Consider the following 17565-nt stretch of genomic DNA (forward strand, 5'->3'; position numbering starts at 1 on the left):
CACTGTCAAATTTAGGCCCATTGAGTCTCAATCTAAGACAGATATGATAAAGTATTTATTTTAATTGCATCCCATTCACACTATAATGTCTTTATTATACTACTAATAAAGAAACTGTATGTGATCCAGATGGCTACCACCAAGCCTCTGACCAGGTCCAACAGCAGGTTTCATATCACATCCATCTTTTTTACACTGACTACTTACCAAATGGGAGATTTTTATGATCACATATAAAGGCCTTATGTTCAGCTACCAGACAAGATTGTAATTTACTACATATGGCCTCTTGGGTCTCCTGGCATGGTTTTAATGGCCACCCCTTGACACATGAATAAAGGAGATCAAGCATGCTTGCCTTTTCTTATACACCCGGGACGACAGGTCTTTCCAGGTTTGCACTTGAACCAGTTCTGTGTTATATCTATACTGGTTGATTTTAACTTTGTTTTTATGACATCCACCTGTCGTGTGAACTGTTAAAATATACACTAAATTGTTTAGTTTTTTTTTTTTACTCTTTACGCTGCATGTTTGTCTTGTATTGTCTTATGATTCTCAAACATGTTCACATACAGTCACCAACCGCATGCAGTCAGTGCCCGGGGACCCCCTCTGGGAGGGGGCTGCGGATAATCTCCTATAATGCCATTAATATGGGTGGGGCGCGGTGGGGAAGCCCTACCAGCTGGTAAAAAGGTGACTGTGCCTTTAAGAAGCAGTCCTGGCAGCGCCTGTTGGTTTTATTCCTCGGCGCACCTTCTGCTCCATCACCATACGATGCGTCCCGGCAACTTCTCCCAGCACCGGGCTTACCGCACAGATGAGAGACCCTGAACTGCAAAGGTAAAGCGATCACTGTATTTCTCATGTTAATACCGACCTTTCTCGTGTGGTGGATGTAAAACGACTCATGTAAAATTATCGCACATCCCTCACGAATGAAAAAGTGCGGTGTCGCTCTCCAGTCGGCTGCATCCAGGAGAGAAGAAGTGCAATTCACTGACGGTCCTCACTTTGCGTTTCCATGTTGTTATAAAATATTCATTTGGCATTAAAACGACGCTTATTCCACTCGTCGTCTGTTGTGTGCAAGGTGCCTTATGTGGTCACGGATATGTACACTCAACACAGATATTACAGTGTAAACGAGCCGTGTGTTTTATGGCAGTAGGTTTATTTCTAGAGGGGAATAAGGCGTTACGTAATTATTACTGAGGCATCCTGTTGTCGCCATATGCTTATCGAGGGCAGGAATCAGATGTTGCACCGCCCGGACCAGGAGGATGGACTCTGTGTGTTTTCTGATAAAATGACTAAACATATCCTTTGCAGTTCAGCAAATAAAATTGAAAAACAAAATCCCTACATCTTCTATCGTTACTGCATTTCCAGCTCTATTTACACATCAGCGATGCCTTTTAGATGACGTGGTGGTCTGGCTTTAATGAGTGATGAGTGCCCATGGGTGCCACACGTTAAGGCCTCGCTGCAATAACTGGAAAAAACCGATTAAGCTGGAAGTAGCCAAATAGATCCCATCATAAATAGACTTCCTGACTTTTTTGGGTTCATTTGGATATTCAGTTATATTTCGTTTATAGGACTTGTGAAAGTGCAGGTAAATGTCCTGTCTGTAGACCTCCTTACACAGCAAACAATTTGAAATGTAAATCCTGAGCATTTCATGTTACCACTGTTTTCATTACACACTTATTTATTCATAATTTACTGAAATATGGAGGCCGGGCTTTGAAGACAATTCTGTTTGCAGAGTGACTTAGTGGACTGATTCTTCAGGTTACATTGCAGCGTCTAGCAACAGCTCTGAATACAATGCCCTGAGCCAAACAGCAGACCCCAACCAGCTGACTTACAACAATATGTCACACAGCTATACAGTTAAAACCTGAATATATGATGCATTGAGTTAAACCATCACTCTGTGGTTCTGTAGTGAATGTGTATCATACAGTGTAAAGTTCAAACGAGTCTGACTGCAGCGGCTTTTCCTGTTCTGGCACTCATGTCAATATTGTGGTTGTTCTCTTTTGCAGTTCATTTTCATAGACAGGTAATGGATCCAGTGTGACTGTTACAGTACCACCCTGCCCAGCTGACCTGTCTAACTCTGTAGCTATGGCAACTTGTCCTAGAGGCTGTGCACCAGCGGTGCGCCTTTGTCAGAGACTGAACCGACTGAAGACACTGGATGATGACATGATGGCCACGTCACTGAAACGCTGCCTCTCCACCCTGGACCTGACTCTGTTGGGTGTTGGTGGCATGGTGGGCTCTGGGCTTTATGTCCTGACAGGAACAGTGGCTAAAGACATGGTTGGGCCTGCTATTATCATATCCTTCCTTTTTGCAGGTATTGCCTCTCTATTGGCTGCCTTTTGTTATGCAGAGTTTGGAGCACGCATTCCCAAAACAGGATCTGCCTACATGTTTACCTACGTTTCTGTGGGAGAGGTCTGGGCTTTTCTCATTGGTTGGAATGTGATTCTGGAGAATATGATCGGTGGTGCTGCAGTGGCACGTGCCTGGAGTGGCTATCTGGACTCCATTTTTAACCACGCTATCCAGAACTTCACGGAGACGCACATTATGCAGTGGGACGTGCCCTTCCTTGCCCATTACCCTGACGTGCTTGCAGCAGGGATTCTAGTAGTTGCCTCATTCTTCATTTCTTTTGGAGTTCAAGTGTCCTCTTACCTCAACCATATCTTCTCCACCATTAGTATGGGTGTCATCATTTTCATACTGGTGTTCGGCTTTGTGCTGGCTGAACCAGCCAATTGGAGCCAGAAAGAAGGAGGATTTGCACCTTTCGGGTTGTCTGGAATACTGGCAGGCTCGGCCACGTGCTTCTACGCGTTTGTGGGCTTTGATGTAATTGCATCCTCAAGTGAGGAGGCAAAGAATCCACAGAAAGCTGTTCCTATTGCCACTGCGATCTCCCTTGGACTGGCGGCAGCAGCTTACATCCTGGTCTCCACAGTGCTCACGCTCATGGTACCCTGGCATACACTGGACCCCAACTCAGCTCTGGCAGATGCTTTCTTCCGCCGTGGTTACAGTTGGGCTGGAGTGGTTGTGGCAGTAGGTTCTATCTGTGGTGAGTGTCAACCTTCAGTTGAGAAGCACAGTTAAAATGGAAGTTCATACATTATGTTTAATAATAGTATTGTCTGTGCAGTGCTATATTTTGTGTTACAAGTCTCTGTCTCTCATTTCTAGCCATGAACACTGTGCTGCTCTGTAATCTCTTCTCCCTCCCTCGGATCGTGTATGCCATGGCAGAGGATGGATTGTTCTTCTCCATTTTTGCACGCGTCAACCCCATCACCAAAGTCCCTGTCAATGCTATATTGGTGTTTGGAATCCTCATGGCCACCATGGCTCTCATCTTTGACCTAGAGGCTTTGGTTCAGTTCTTGTCCATCGGCACACTCCTGGCGTACACCTTTGTGGCAGCAAGTGTTATTGTGCTGCGCTTCCAGCCCGAGAAAACCAGCTCCAAGGGAACCGCGTCCACATCCCCCAACCCCAACGCTGAGCCCTTCCCTGCCTCCTCTGAGTCTCAGACCATAACTGAGGACAGTGGGGAGCTGAAGCAGTACGAGTCCTTCTCTGACAAACTCCAGTTGGTGGAGAGGCAGAAGACAAGAGAGCGGCGCGGGGTGGGGCAGTTGAAGGCTTACTGGGAACCGTACCTGGGCAAACTGCTGGGGGACTGTGAGCCGGGCGAGGTGGTGGCCTTCTGTGTGCTGACTCTGATAGTCAGCTCAGCATCCCTCTGCGCTGTGCTAGAATTCGGTACCAAACAGCTGCAGCTGCCCATCTGGAGCTTCACCATGCTGGTTGTGATTTTTAGCTTAGCTTACGTCCTCAGCCTGGCGCTCATATGGGCTCATGAGCCGCAGACCGACAGCAAAACGTTCCAGGTGAGCTCCTTTATGGATTTTAGCTTGTTATACAAGTCTGAGTGTAATTTGGGGATTTCAGATTAGCAGCTACATACACGTAAATTTTGCTCAGATAAACAATGAATCTCATTTCAATGGAAAGGTTTATTTGAAACCAGTTGTATGATTGGAGTATGACTGGTGTTTTATTGTTGTTTAGGTACCTCTGGTTCCATTGACTCCCAGTGCCAGTATCCTCATCAATGTATTCCTCATGATGAAGCTCAGCCCTCTCACCTGGATTCGATTCACAGTGTGGATCGCCATAGGTAAGAAGGCACTGGATTGAGGCTGAAAACATAGTGGCCCTCAAAACCTCACAGTTTATCTGAAATATTTTCCTTGAAACAGACACATTTGTAGGTTGACTTGAAAGCTACTTGGAATGGATTTAACACAGGCCTGCATATTATTAAGGTAATTTTGGTTACTTAAAGGCAGAGAAATCCACAAGATGTGAAATGAATGTTATCTCAGTAAGAAGTTTGAATACACTGTCATGAAACACCTGCCTTCTGTTGCTAGTGAACGCAGTAAGTATTACATAATCAGATGAAACAAACACTTTCGGTATTCTAAGGAAACAACAAACTTTCCCATTTGTCAGCAAACCTCTGGGAATGGTGGTCAAACAGCTTTAAATCCCTGTCAGAGAGGGGGGATCACAGGAGAGGTGTAATTAGCTGCATTAGCTTAAGGCTTCTCTGAACCAGTAAACCATTTAAACCCCACTGTCAGACTGCAGCAAGTTAACAAGATGCACACTCGTGGAATATTACGCTTGACAGACTGGGCGCCCTCGCTCACTTACCCTCCATAAAGGCCCACTGCAGACTTCATTCGTCTCAGAGTAAAGGCAAAGTAAAAGCCAAGTGATAAATATTACACCAGAGTAGCATGGCTGTAAACTAATCCTGTTGGCTCAAAAAGAGAGTAAATTTAAAAATCGTAATATCAAATCTATTAATCAATTATAAGAGTGTTTTCTGGGTTTTTATAACATTAATACATTTGTTTTCTTCCACTAAGAAAAACACAAAACAAAACTCACCTGAGGCCACATTCCTCACCTGTGTACAGTGTGCCCTGATTTTACTTCTGAGTGATCACAGTTACATGTGTGCCGCCCTGTCCCCTTTTCCCAGGTCTTTTTGTGTATTTTGGATATGGGATCTGGCACAGTAAGGAGGGCATGCGGGAGCTGCAGCCCAAAGACATGGCCGCCCGGTATGTGGTGCTACCCAGCGGCAGCCTGGTAGAAACGGTGCAGTCTGTCCAGCCTGACGGTCAAGTGGACACCCCGGCGCACCACATCACCACCTCCACTGCCTTGACAGCTGAGGAGTACACAGGGCAGAGATGATGTGTGACCAAACGTGGTCACCATTACAACCGGCTGGTTTTATCTGTTGTCTCCCACTCATGCTGTACTATTACTCGTGTACTCTCCGTATCTCACTCCCTTTAGCGTGTGACTGACCTGCCACAGTCTGTACTCGTTGCTCTGCAAATGTAAGCACACCACAGGATGGGATGCACGCTCTCTGTCTCGTTGTGAAGCATATTTGTATATCTTGTAATACTCGAATGTACAGTAGAGAGCTTTATTACTGTCCTGTAAACTTCTTGCATCAGAATTGTGTTATATATCCTTTCAGACCAGCTCTTTTCTCGCAACCTTGCCAGTTTTTCGGAATCCACATGCTTGTAGGTTTTATATGGTGCTTACAAACTGTACTTTTAGTTTGTATATTATATTCAGTGAATGATTTTTTTTTTTATTTTGACACAAATCTGGAGCTGGAAAAAATCAACATTCACCAAAAATATAATTATGTTGTTAACAAAGTAGAAGACATCACTGCATTTTTGACAATATCATCTGGAGTATAGTAAGCATACATTTGTTGCATGTTTTTTCAGTTATGCAGAGGAATGCACAGACTTTTGTGAGTTTACATTTTTACCTTTTTACTTCTCCTCCACCTCAGGAGACAGGCTCTATTAATGTGGATCCTCTTATACCTAGACTGCCCTACCTATAGTTGCTACTGACATATTATTTATTCCAATATGTTAATATATGTATTTATTTTTCTATTATTACTATTCATTTTCTTGCTCTTATATTGATCTCATTAGCTTTAAGCTTATCTCATTAGCTTTTTTTTTCCCTGTTCCTGTTTTTGTGTTCGTGTTACATGAATAAGCACTATGTTTCACATACCTCGATTAGTCTCCATAGGTAATTTGTGCTCAGCGTTTAGTTGGCTGAACATCACTTCAGTGCTTCACTTAATCTAAATCTCATCCCATGACCCTGTTCTCTTTTGTGTCACTGATCTTGCCCTTGTGCAGGTTTTTCTCACGCACCTTCACACAGCAAAACTTTCCTCTCTCTCTCTCTCTCTCTCTCTGTTGTCTTGAGATTATGAGAAGTCAAAGCACATAGATTTTTGAGCTTTTATTGCAATATGATATTTTATTGTCAGGTGACTGATTTCCTGAGATAACCTGAGAGATTATTATTGGATTATTGGATATATAAATCAAGCACAAATGTACTAAATGGGACTCTTCACAGACAGGGTAAAATATGGGCAGCCAGACAGACGTTGGTTATGTTAAACCTGAGATGGGCCTCTGTAATCCCGGCAGATTTGGAGCAGTCCCTGTCGCCAGTCTGCAGTTTGACCTAGATCAGAGAAAGGCACACATGTGACAACACTCATATTATACAGATAACATTCCAACAGCATCCACAGTGTCAAAAAATGAACATGAGGCTTTTTGTATCACAAATATACATTTGAATTCTATTTCTCATTTTTCATTTCAGTTTGTATTTGCATGTGTTACATAAGAAACCAATGGCCTTAAACATGTTGTGATCAGTGCAGACTGACTTCCAAAGCTTAAGTAGTCTGAATGGTTTAGTTGTTTAATTTATTTGTCTGTTAGATTAAAAACTCTTATACAGGACTTCATGCTTTCTAATTATTAAACCAAAACACAAACACAGAGGGGAATGTACAGTAGGAAGCATTTTGGCATAGTCACAAAAAGGAGTCGGGTTCAGGAGAATTTTGTAGAACTTTGCACACCATTTGAAAACTTGTCTGGTAATTTTGCGTCACAGTTATGCTTTTGATGTCAGGGCCAGCAACAGATATTAATACTGTGGTGCTTTTTTAAGCTGAACGTTCTCTCACCTCTTTGTCTTTTTTGTGCCAGGAAGCGCAGTTACAAATGATCCAGTTCTTTTCTTACTTCTGAATAGCATTGTACTCTGTACTTGCACATTGCGGTCTCAGATCTTTCTGTTATTGTGTATGTCTGTATAAAATGCAACGACTGTGTTACTAAATGAAAATAAATGTTTTGAAGCAGCATTTGCAAAAAGCTCAATTGCGTAGTTTTCTTACTGAAGTGTCATCCCAAAGACTCAGTCTTCATCTTCATCACCAGAGTTGGTGAAACAGACGTATAGAAATATTCACAGAAAAAGAAGCAGAGAACTAAAACAGCGGATAAATGATTCCAACCCTTACAAATAGATCATTAAATAAAACAAAAGATCTATCACAAACCGCAGAAAGCGTCAAGGACAAAAACACTGAAAGTTAATCGAAGTGAATATTTTTCATTGGCATCTGTGGCGCTGGCTGAAAGGGCTGAAGACCAACTTCGATTACATGCTTGATGACACAGCTGTATCGTTAACCCAATTTAGGGATTAACCCACAGGTCATTAGCTGTCTGTGAAGTGAGTGAAACGATAGAGCAGGTGCTCATTCAGGTGGTATCGCTGAGAGATCAGAGTGTTGATACTAAGATGATTACTATTGTTAATCAGGTGTTTGCGGTTCAGTAATGCACGTGTTTGACTGTTACAGCTCTGACACAAGCACAAGTCTCTTGGACTCGACTGGATCACACGACTGAGCTCAGGGCCTCTCAAATTACCACTGCAAAACAGAAACAGAAACAACATGAGAGGAGCATAACTCACAACCATCTGCTGTGAGTGGTCTAAGTGACACATTATTTTATGTGTCTGAGAAAAAGGACTGGAGTGATTCAGCAGAGCGTGAATCCTGTAAATTCTTTTGTGCACTTTTGTTTCCATGGAAACTCCCACTCCCCACCCTTGTCAGATAGCGCACATCTGTCTCCGTGTCATTGTTTGTGTGACATTCAAGGTTGTACACACCGCCCATTTGCTCAGCACCGTGTGAGCCGTCTGCTGTGAAGGCTACCCATTCAGATTCATCCAGGTGTGTTTGAGAAGCATATCATATATCCGGAAACCTGATATGCAATTGCCATCTAACACCTAGTTTTAATAGCACTAAAATAACAGTCTTCCTTGTCTCTCTCTCTCTCTCTCTCTATACACACACACACACACATATATATATATATATATATATTTAATGAGAGATGTAGGTGGTAACAGTGGTAATCTGCTTTGTACACAAGGACAATATAAAATTTCAAAAATATTAGTGTGTCATAATGTACACAAAGACACCATGTAGAAAATAATAATTTTATTGACACAGTTTTTGCCAAAAATCTTTACACGACTGCAAAACTGCCCAGGTCCCAGGTTACGCCCTCAGGGTTTCATTTTCTCCTCTTACTCAAGCCTCTGGGGTGAGAGAGGAGAGAAGCACTGCGTGTTTCTGTACAGCTTTTAGCAGCAGTGGAGCGCGGAGTGTAGAGGTGGAGGGTTTGAAGGTGAATTCGCAGGGACGAGGGGGAGGCAGCGGCAGTGGATACACGATCCTCTGACCCGACTGACTCCCGACCACTTTCTCCTGCTCTTGCATCCTTCCCTCTGTTACTGCATCCCAGCCGTGCTGCACCGCTGCCCTGCCTGAACGTAACAATGGAAACACAGTATTACGATTAATTATTTATAAAATGTGTGCCTAGTTCTGCTCGTGTTAGACTGTAACATTTTAACTAATCTGAGGAGAAGAGTACTTACAGTGGGCTGTTCTGCATAAGTGTCAGGTGATTTTGTTGTTTTTCCACTGGTGTGGTTGGTGAAGAGAGGCTCCATATTTGCTGAGGTGAGACTTCCTGTTGATAAAATACAATTTTCAATTAACCCAATTACATCCACAAAACCAACATGTGTAATACACACCAGTTCACACATTTTCACATTTTACAACATTACAAGTTTCCATCCACCCTACCCTTGCAGCATTATGTTGTGCTCTTTCCCTCAGTTTCTCAAGGCTGCTGCGTAGGGTGGCATTTTCCTGCTCCAGGACTTTTATACGAATGCTATTTGCCTGCAATTGTTGCTCCATATCCAAAAGCACATTTCCTGTACCTTGCACAGATGCAGAGAACAATATGTAAGCGTTCAAAGTGACAACAGCACTCAAAATAAAAAAGAGGCAGTTGGCAAATAAATGACTGGATACAAGATTCACACTTTACTTGTCAACAATACACATGTGGAATCGCTTTTCCACAGAGAGAATAGTGTTGTGTTTTATTTTCATACATTCCGGTTATGCCAATCAGTATCTTTTAGAGACAAAGATTAAATAATTGCCTACTCTGTGGCTGTGCCTGTGTCAGGGGGCTGAGCTCTGGGAAAGCCACCAACAGCCTCTCTCTCTCCTTAAAAGCTTGCACATATTCCTTCAGCTCAGCCACACTGTTCTCTAGCTCTCCCACGTTTGTTTCTAGTGTCTGCTTCTCCTTTTGAATCTCTAAACGCAACTCCTGTTGGAGAAAAAAAACATATAATCATGAGCTGCTAGGTTTAAAGGTATTTATTATGTGTGATTATGGGTAAGGGCTCTGATTTTATACCTGCTGTTGAGCGAGCTGAGTCTGCAGTTGTTCCTTCTCCTCTGACATCTGTTGCAGCTCGTTGTGTAGCTCGATCTGTCTCTCCTCCCTCTCTCCCAACTGCCTGTGCAGCTCTTCACACTCTTCATCAAGAGTGTCCACTCTCTCCAACAAAGATTTCTGCTTTGCCTCCATTGCCTGGATGCACAACAGTGAGAGAAGAACCACTGACGCCTGGGTGAATCTATCTGAATACTGTTACGTGACTGATCCATGAGTGAGACTGACAAAGTCTCCTGCTGAAAACAACAAAGAATCTAGTGTTTATCGCGACTCTGACCTCTTGTTGACGACAAGCACTGCAGTACTTTGCATTCTCCTTGTCAAGAAGGACTTGAGTTTCAGAGATCTGACTCTCCAGCTGCTGGATCCTTTGTTGTAGTTTACAGCAGGCCTCTTCCTCTAAGTGCAAGGACTTCACTTTTTCCTGCAGTGCCTTCTTTTCACATTCTACCACAAAATAAAATGATCCGTCATACAACACATCAGTTTATTAAAATAAACTGTAAAATATGAATATTGTGAGAAGTGTAATATGATTGTAAATTAAATCTTACATGTCCATACCAAGTGCTTGTAATGCATCTTGCTGCACTGCTACTTTCTCCTTCAGTCTGGAGTTACTCTCCTCCAAGGACAAAGTTTCTGTTTCAAAAACATTAAACATTCTAGTAACTGTGATCTCAGTAAGTTCCTATCACATTCATTTGTGAGTTAACTGCACCTGTCTTGAGTTGTTGTTTCTCCTCTTGTAGCCTCTGCTCCGTTTCCTTCATGGATCTCTGTGCTTTCTGCAGTGAAAACTCCAGCTGGACTATGGTTGCCTGGTGTTTTTCCATCTCTTGCTTGAACTCCTTCTGTGCTCTTAACAACTGAGACCTGAATCTCTCCCGCTCTGCCTCTGCTGTAGCGAGTCTATCTTTAAGGGGGTGCACTGTACCACGCACATCTTGCAAATGTTTTGCCAGACGGCGAATGTCTCTGAGCTGCTCGTTGGCCCACTGGGTGACATCCCCTGCTGTCATATGTCCCAGCTCCAGGGTGTCCTCCACAGCAGCTAAGAGTGGCTGCAGAGAGGAGGGCAGGCCCTCACTCTGAAACAGTTCTACCAAGGCATCTCCTGTCTTTCTCAAAGCAGATTGGACTCGATGACAGGCATCGCAGGGAATGAGGGATGATTCGACTGTCTGGCAGCTTACAGTGTGGCTGTCAGCTGTGGGATGGCACAATGTGTTGTGGCTAGGACTGGAGGGTACATGATTCTGCGGCAAAAACTTAAAGGAGCTGGTCGAAGACCAGGTAGATAAGCAATGTCTGCAACTGTCACTCCCTGAGCTCGTTCGGTGGTAAACAGATGACACTGTCTCTGTCTCATCACAATCAAATGTTTTTGTCTGTTTCTTGAGGTCTTTGAAGGTCCCCTAAAAAGAGGAAGAAAGTGTGAAAAAATAAGTTCAAGCCATTCACTGTTAACTTTATTATTTTTTTATTTTTTATTTCAACTTAAATGAAGCTCTGTGACTACCTTAAAGCTGGCAAATTGAACTAAGTTACTCCAGTAGTTTCTGACTATAAGACCAACTGACAGGCATCCTTTCTGGTGGGATTGCTCTCTCCTGTAACTGCTCTTCTGTTGCTCAACATAAGAGCTGAAGCTTTGCAGAAGAAGCAACAGTCTTGTTCAGGGAGAGAGGGAGAAAGAATGAACCAGTATTATCATTACTATTTTATTAATGTGATGTAAAGTTAGGGTATATATTACCTGTCAATCATAAGCTCCAGTAAGACAATATGGGAGTGTTGATTGAACGCATCCTCCCCATCCACAAAGTCATATTGCTCTAGCAGAGCCACCATGTCCAGATTACAGGAGAGTTTATCAGGGAACTTCCAGGAGGGAAAGCGGACTGGTCCGGCTCTAGAAAACACGTCCAGAATCGCACCTTGAAGGTCGACCAGGTCTTTTCGGAGGCTTTCGATACAGTCCTGACGGCCCAGGAGCTCACTCATGTCTGCCAGACCAGCTCTTATTTTGTCTGTTTGACACAATAATGGGAGTCAGTGGGTGTCGTTTGTTGACATCAAATCTCCCTGGCAACCTCCACCAAAAAAAAGTACTACAAGTTCCATAATGCTTTGCGGCTTATTTCCGGAAGTAGTACTCCTCCATTGGGTCAACGACAGCGCGACGAAGTAAGTGTTTAACCACTACAAGTTTAGGCTTTAAGCAAATGTATATCGCGTTTTCAAAATTGTATCTGGTATAAAAACAGTGTGTTTAAAATAGATATACTCATCTTGCTGGGTGTTTGCAGGTAACTCCCTGCGTTACAGAGAGACGCAGCCATGCCGCCAGGGCCTGTTCAGATTGTTCAGCCGGAGTCCAACAATAAGGTAACGACGCCGCTCATAGTTAGCGATTGTAGCTAATGTTAGCACTTTAGCTAACATATCGCTTCTGCGGAGAAACTAATGAGCAATTAATTTCCACCTTCTCCTACTGTGAAATGTCTCGATGAATGCGAATTTTAGATTTGTGAACATTTATTTTGGATAACCACGCCAAGACGTAAATCGTGCTAGTTTTGTCGTTAACTCAGCTAACCCAAAAACACTAAACATGCATGTAAATGCTGAGATAGACTTTGAGATTTTGCTAGCACTTCAACACAACGGAGCAGCAGCGCAGTTTGGTTTGTTTGTGAAAACCACTGAAAATTGAGATTTGTGGTTCCTTCTAGTGGTTTACAAGGATAATTCATTGACTTAATTGTAAGCAGTTATCTTTCCCTTGTACCATAAGTATACAGTAATTCAGCTTCACGGCTTTGACAGTAGAATCTTTTTTTAATAGTAACATGGGTATTATTTTGTTTAAAGCAATATTGCTGTTTTTCCCTGATGTCATTGACCCACAAACGGAGTCCTTACCTCTACTGTATTTAGATGGTGACAGAATTATATTCGGACACAAATGCAGAGATCAGGGTGAGCTGGCTTTTTTAGTAAACTAAAGTTAATGTGCAGTACGTCAGGAATAATAGATGTGGTTTCTTGCTTTTATAACATTGCTATGGTAAAGCTCTGGATCCAGCTGACGCTGGATTAAGTCGAATTTAATCTTGTTTAAATTTTGTAATGTAAGATGACAATTTTGTCAACAGAATGATGGAGCAGTAGAAGAAACCCCAGCCACTAAACCCATCGTTGGTATCATATATCCACCTCCTGAGGTCCGAAACATAGTCGACAAGACAGCCAGCTTTGTTGCCAGGTTGGTTACTCCACATGTGTCAATTGTATAATCTTATAAGTCTGATATGTAGCCATAATCTTAACTGGATGTCTATGATGCAGCTAAATTCTTGTCGTTTTAACAGGAATGGGCCTGAGTTTGAAGCAAGAATCCGTCAAAATGAGATCAACAATCCAAAATTTAATTTCCTTAACCCCAACGACCCGTACCATGCCTACTACCGTCACAAGGTCAATGAATTTAAGGAGGGGAAAGCGCAGGAACCATCTGCAGCAGTTCCTAAGGTTATGCAGCAGGCCATGCAGCAATCACAGCAGCTTCCTCAAAAGGTAAGACATAGCATTTCAGTCTGCTGTTTCTTTTGTTTTTTTTAAATTAATTGTTTGTATGTGATCATAACAACTAACATGTTATGTTTGTCAATAGGTGCAGTCACAGGTGATTCAGGAGACAGTGGTCCCCAAAGAACCACCTCCTGAGTTTGAGTTCATTGCGGATCCTCCGTCAATCTCAGCATTTGACCTGGATGTTGTCAAGCTTACTGCCCAGTTTGTTGCTCGCAATGGCCGCCAGTTTCTCACTCAGCTCATGCAGAAAGAACAGAGGAACTACCAATTTGACTTTCTGCGGCCACAACACAGCCTTTTCAACTACTTCACCAAACTGGTTGAGCAGTACACTAAGGTGACCTGACAAATTTGCCTCTCTGATATTATTGGTACTCTTTGTTTGTGTGGTGATGCTAAACTGTATTTCTATTATGTCTCTCAATATTTAGATTCTGATTCCTCCCAAAGGCCTACTGACCAAGCTGAAGAGAGAGGCTGAGAATCCGAGAGAGGTTATGGACCAGGTAATCCCTTTTTAATTGTGACTGTTTCTCAGTGTAAGGTATTAATAGCATGTTACCCATGTTTAATCAGCTGTCCTCCTGCTCAACCATCAGGTGAGGTACCGTGTTGAGTGGGCAAAGTTCCAGGAGCGTGAGAGAAAGAAGGAGGAGGAGGAAAGAGAGAAAGAACGGGTGGCATACGCCCAAATTGACTGGCATGACTTTGTGGTGGTTGAGACGGTGGATTTCCAGCCCAACGAGCAAGGTAATATAACCACAATAATTATCATCTTAAAACATGCAAGCACCTTAATATAGATAGAATAATTTATTGGTATCTCTGTTTCCTCAGGCCACTTCCCACCACCAACCACACCAGAGGAGCTTGGCGCTCGCATCCTGATCCAAGAGCGCTATGAGAAGTATGGAGAGAGTGAGGAGGTGGAGATGGAGGTTGAGAGTGAGGATGAAGAGGATGATCGGGAGGTTCGGGATGACGGCAAGCCCTCACAACCTGATCAAGACACACAAGTGCAGGACATGGATGAGGTAAGAACTGATTAAGTAATTCAACACTATGCCTTGTAAACTATCCATCAATTGACCAATTATAGGTGTAATTATTTAATTATTTACTTAATTCATAGGGCTGGTATTATTTAATACATTTTGAGCCTATATTTGCTGACACACTCGAAAATGAATAAAAAACGAGAAAAAAACGGTAAGTGCTGGTTAAAACATATCAATCTTTCCCTCTTGCTTTCTTCAGGGATCTGATGATGATGATGACCACATGAATGCTCCACTGCCACCAGACAACCCCATGCCACCCCCACTGCCCCCAACTCCAGACCAGGTTATTATTCGCAAAGACTATGACCCCAAAGGTAACTCCTGCTTCCTTAGATAAGTAACCCACTTAATAACAAACTATTAATATATACAATGTGTGCTGATCTTATGCTGTCTATTCCTCCCAGCTTCCAAGCCTCAGCCCTCAATTGCTGCTCCAGATGAGTACCTCATCTCACCAATTACTGGTGAGAAGATCCCAGCCAGTAAGATGCAAGAGCATATGCGCATTGGTCTGCTGGATCCACGCTGGCTGGAGCAAAGAGACCGCATAAACAAAGAGAGGCAGACAGAGGATGAAGTCTATGCTCCTGGGTTGGATATTGAGAGCAGCTTGAAACAGTTGGCTGAGAGGCGTACCGATATCTTTGGTGTGGAAGAGACAGCCATCGGTAAGAAGATTGGTGAAGAAGAAATACAGAAGCCAGAAGAGAAGGTGAGAACAGTTATGGGTCAAAAGAATCTCTGAGATGAATGAAGTCGAGTCAATAAAGTTTTGATAATCAAATCATTGTTTCAATGTCTGTAACATTTGTGTTCTTTCTCCCCCACCAGGTTACCTGGGATGGCCACTCTGGAAGCATGGCTCGTACTCAGCAGGCAGCACAGGCCAACATCACCCTGCAAGAGCAGATCGAAGCAATTCACAAGGCCAAAGGACTGGTGGGAGAGGATGATACTAAGGAGAAAATTGGCCCAAGCAAGCCAAGTGAAATTCATCACCAGCCTCCCATCCCCTCTTCTTCAGTCAGTTTGCCTAAACCCAGTCCTCCTGTCACTGCTGTGCCTCGCCCACCCTCTTCTGTGAGTTACTATCTTTAAGATAATAGTTTATCTTCAATTAAGTTTTCTCTGTACATATCTAACTCATGATTCACTAATGTGCTTGTTAAATAGATGGCGCCTCCAGTGCGTACCACTCTCCTGTCTGCTGTACCTGTGATTCCAAGACCACCCGTGGCTCCAGTGGTGCGCCTTGCACCAGGACAGGTTATAACACAAATGCCTCCCATGATTCCTGCTCCTCGTATTAATGTGGTCCCCATGCCACCATCAGCACCCCACATCATGGCCCCGAGACCACCCCCCATGGTTGTTCCAGCTGGTAAGAGAAGGGTTTCCAAACACTTGTCGCTGACATTCAAAATAAATATGCATTGTTTAGGAAATTAATACTTGTTATATTGTGCTAATTTGATAACTGAACCTTTTTAACATAGGCCCTCTTTTTTTTTTTTTTTTAAATCATTTTAAATTCAAATAACCTTTTTCTCCTTCTAGCGTTTGTCCCAGCTCCTCCAGTACCACAACCACCAAGCTCTGCTCCTGCACCACCTTCCCACCCACCCCCACCGCACGAGGATGAGCCAGTCAGCAAGAAGATGAAAACAGAGGACAACCTTATTCCAGAGGAGGAGTTCCTTCGTAGAAATAAGGTTTGTTAGAGCCATGTAACGTCATTGTTTTTTTTTTCTTCTAAAAGTCACAAACTACGATCTACATGCAGACAAAACTCAAAATACAGGATTCTAACTTTCTGTTGCAGACAAATTCATTGGCAGGTCTTAAAATATACAGACTAAGAGAAGACGACAGTAAAAAGTTATGAATTGTTTCGGGTTTGTTTATATGAGAAATGTTTGAACACACAAGTGCATTGGGCCTTTGTGTATGTGATGACTAAGAAATGCAATATTCTTATTTTGCATCAATAAGCCGACATCTTTGGTAATATATGTAGTTTTAGCTGTAATAAATATGGTCAAATTACTGATTGTGTCTGTAATACCAAAGTTCTTTCTACTATAATGCTGTAAATTGCTCTTTCTTAACTTGATTTATTTCCTGTCCAGGGTCCTGTGGCTGTTAAAGTACAGGTCCCCAACATGCAGGACAAGACTGAATGGAAGCTGAACGGCCAAGTGCTGAATTTCACTGTCCCACTCACAGACCAGGTATGTGTATGCTGGCTTATTGTTTCTCTCTTTTTAGTGAGTGTATGCCTGTGCACATGCTGCATTCTTATGGATGTGCATATGCAATGTCTCCACAGGTGTCTGTTATTAAAGTCAAAATCCATGAAGCTACAGGCATGCCAGCAGGAAAACAGAAGTTACAGTATGAGGTAAACTTCCCTTTTATGCTTATTTGAACATGAGATGGCTCATTTGCATTAATTTAAATGACTGATTAAATAATATTACGTTTTTTTTCCCCCCTTTTTAGGGCATTTTCATCAAGGATTCCAACTCGCTGGCTTATTACAACATGAACAACGGTTCAATCATTCACTTGGCACTGAAAGAAAGAGGTGGAAGAAAGAAGTGAACCATGCAGCAAGAAGGAAAAGATTTTTCTTGTGGATGTTTTGTCACTCAGTCCTGTCATGTCATTTTAGTTTAATGATCATTATCAGAATATTATATTGTACTTTTCATACAATTTCGTGTGAAGAGCATGTTGTACCTAAATGTTGACATTGTTCCTCAGAATGCTAAAAGAATTATACATTGTCTGGCAGGAATGGCTTCAACTCTTGATTTGTTCATGATGATAAGAGGTATTTGATAACTGTAGAGCCTCGTGATGTTTATCCATTTAAATAAAGAAATAAAACATCTAGATCTGCTGTTGTCGTTTCATGATGATGTGTCAGACTAGAAACTGGCTATTAATGTGATTAACCAACACAACATTATGCTGGGCACAGGCTCTAATGCACATACTACCCGGTGTACAAAAAGCCCAGGTGAATAGTTATTGTTGACTAA

General features: G+C 42.6%; 3 protein-coding genes across 4 annotated transcripts; 2 read left to right on the top strand and 1 right to left on the bottom strand.

The window, feature by feature from the left end:
• The first annotated feature begins 50 nt into the window (after positions 1-50).
• On the top strand, positions 51-7379 carry slc7a4 (solute carrier family 7 member 4). The gene is made up of 5 exons (XM_071482393.1): positions 51-846; positions 2058-3121; positions 3244-3950; positions 4132-4240; positions 5117-7379. Exons 2-5 carry the CDS (start codon positions 2140-2142, stop codon positions 5332-5334), a joined length of 2016 nt encoding a protein of 671 aa, XP_071338494.1. The 5' UTR covers positions 51-846; positions 2058-2139; the 3' UTR covers positions 5335-7379.
• A 1051-nt stretch (positions 7380-8430) lies between these two features.
• Positions 8431-12017, bottom strand: ccdc157 (coiled-coil domain containing 157). Of its 2 annotated transcripts, none has more exons than XM_071482392.1 (10): positions 11614-12017; positions 11377-11527; positions 10576-11272; positions 10419-10496; positions 10132-10301; positions 9813-9989; positions 9554-9722; positions 9182-9315; positions 8968-9062; positions 8431-8853 (listed from the first exon to the last, which is right to left on the bottom strand). In XM_071482392.1, the coding sequence occupies exons 1-10, from the start codon at positions 11859-11861 to the stop codon at positions 8601-8603; spliced, it is 2172 nt and encodes a 723-aa protein (XP_071338493.1). In that variant the 5' UTR covers positions 11862-12017; the 3' UTR covers positions 8431-8600. The 2 variants fall into 2 exon arrangements, with proteins under 2 accessions (XP_071338493.1, XP_071338492.1); XM_071482391.1 differs by having other exon boundaries at positions 8433-8853; positions 9182-9321.
• sf3a1 (splicing factor 3a, subunit 1) lies at positions 11930-17416 on the top strand. Its single transcript, XM_071482390.1, has 16 exons — positions 11930-12044; positions 12167-12245; positions 13016-13125; positions 13232-13436; positions 13534-13791; positions 13886-13960; positions 14054-14204; positions 14292-14488; positions 14712-14829; positions 14923-15230; positions 15350-15598; positions 15692-15899; positions 16076-16230; positions 16648-16749; positions 16848-16919; positions 17021-17416. The coding sequence occupies exons 2-16, from the start codon at positions 12198-12200 to the stop codon at positions 17120-17122; spliced, it is 2358 nt and encodes a 785-aa protein (XP_071338491.1). The 5' UTR covers positions 11930-12044; positions 12167-12197; the 3' UTR covers positions 17123-17416.
• The last annotated feature ends 149 nt before the right edge of the window (positions 17417-17565 follow it).

This window comes from Trachinotus anak, unplaced genomic scaffold, assembly GCF_046630095.1.
Source record: "Trachinotus anak isolate AG129_WGS33_773 ecotype Australia unplaced genomic scaffold, CSIRO_AGI_Tana_v1 ptg000008l, whole genome shotgun sequence".
In the NCBI taxonomy this organism is placed as follows: domain Eukaryota; kingdom Metazoa; phylum Chordata; class Actinopteri; order Carangiformes; family Carangidae; genus Trachinotus; species Trachinotus anak.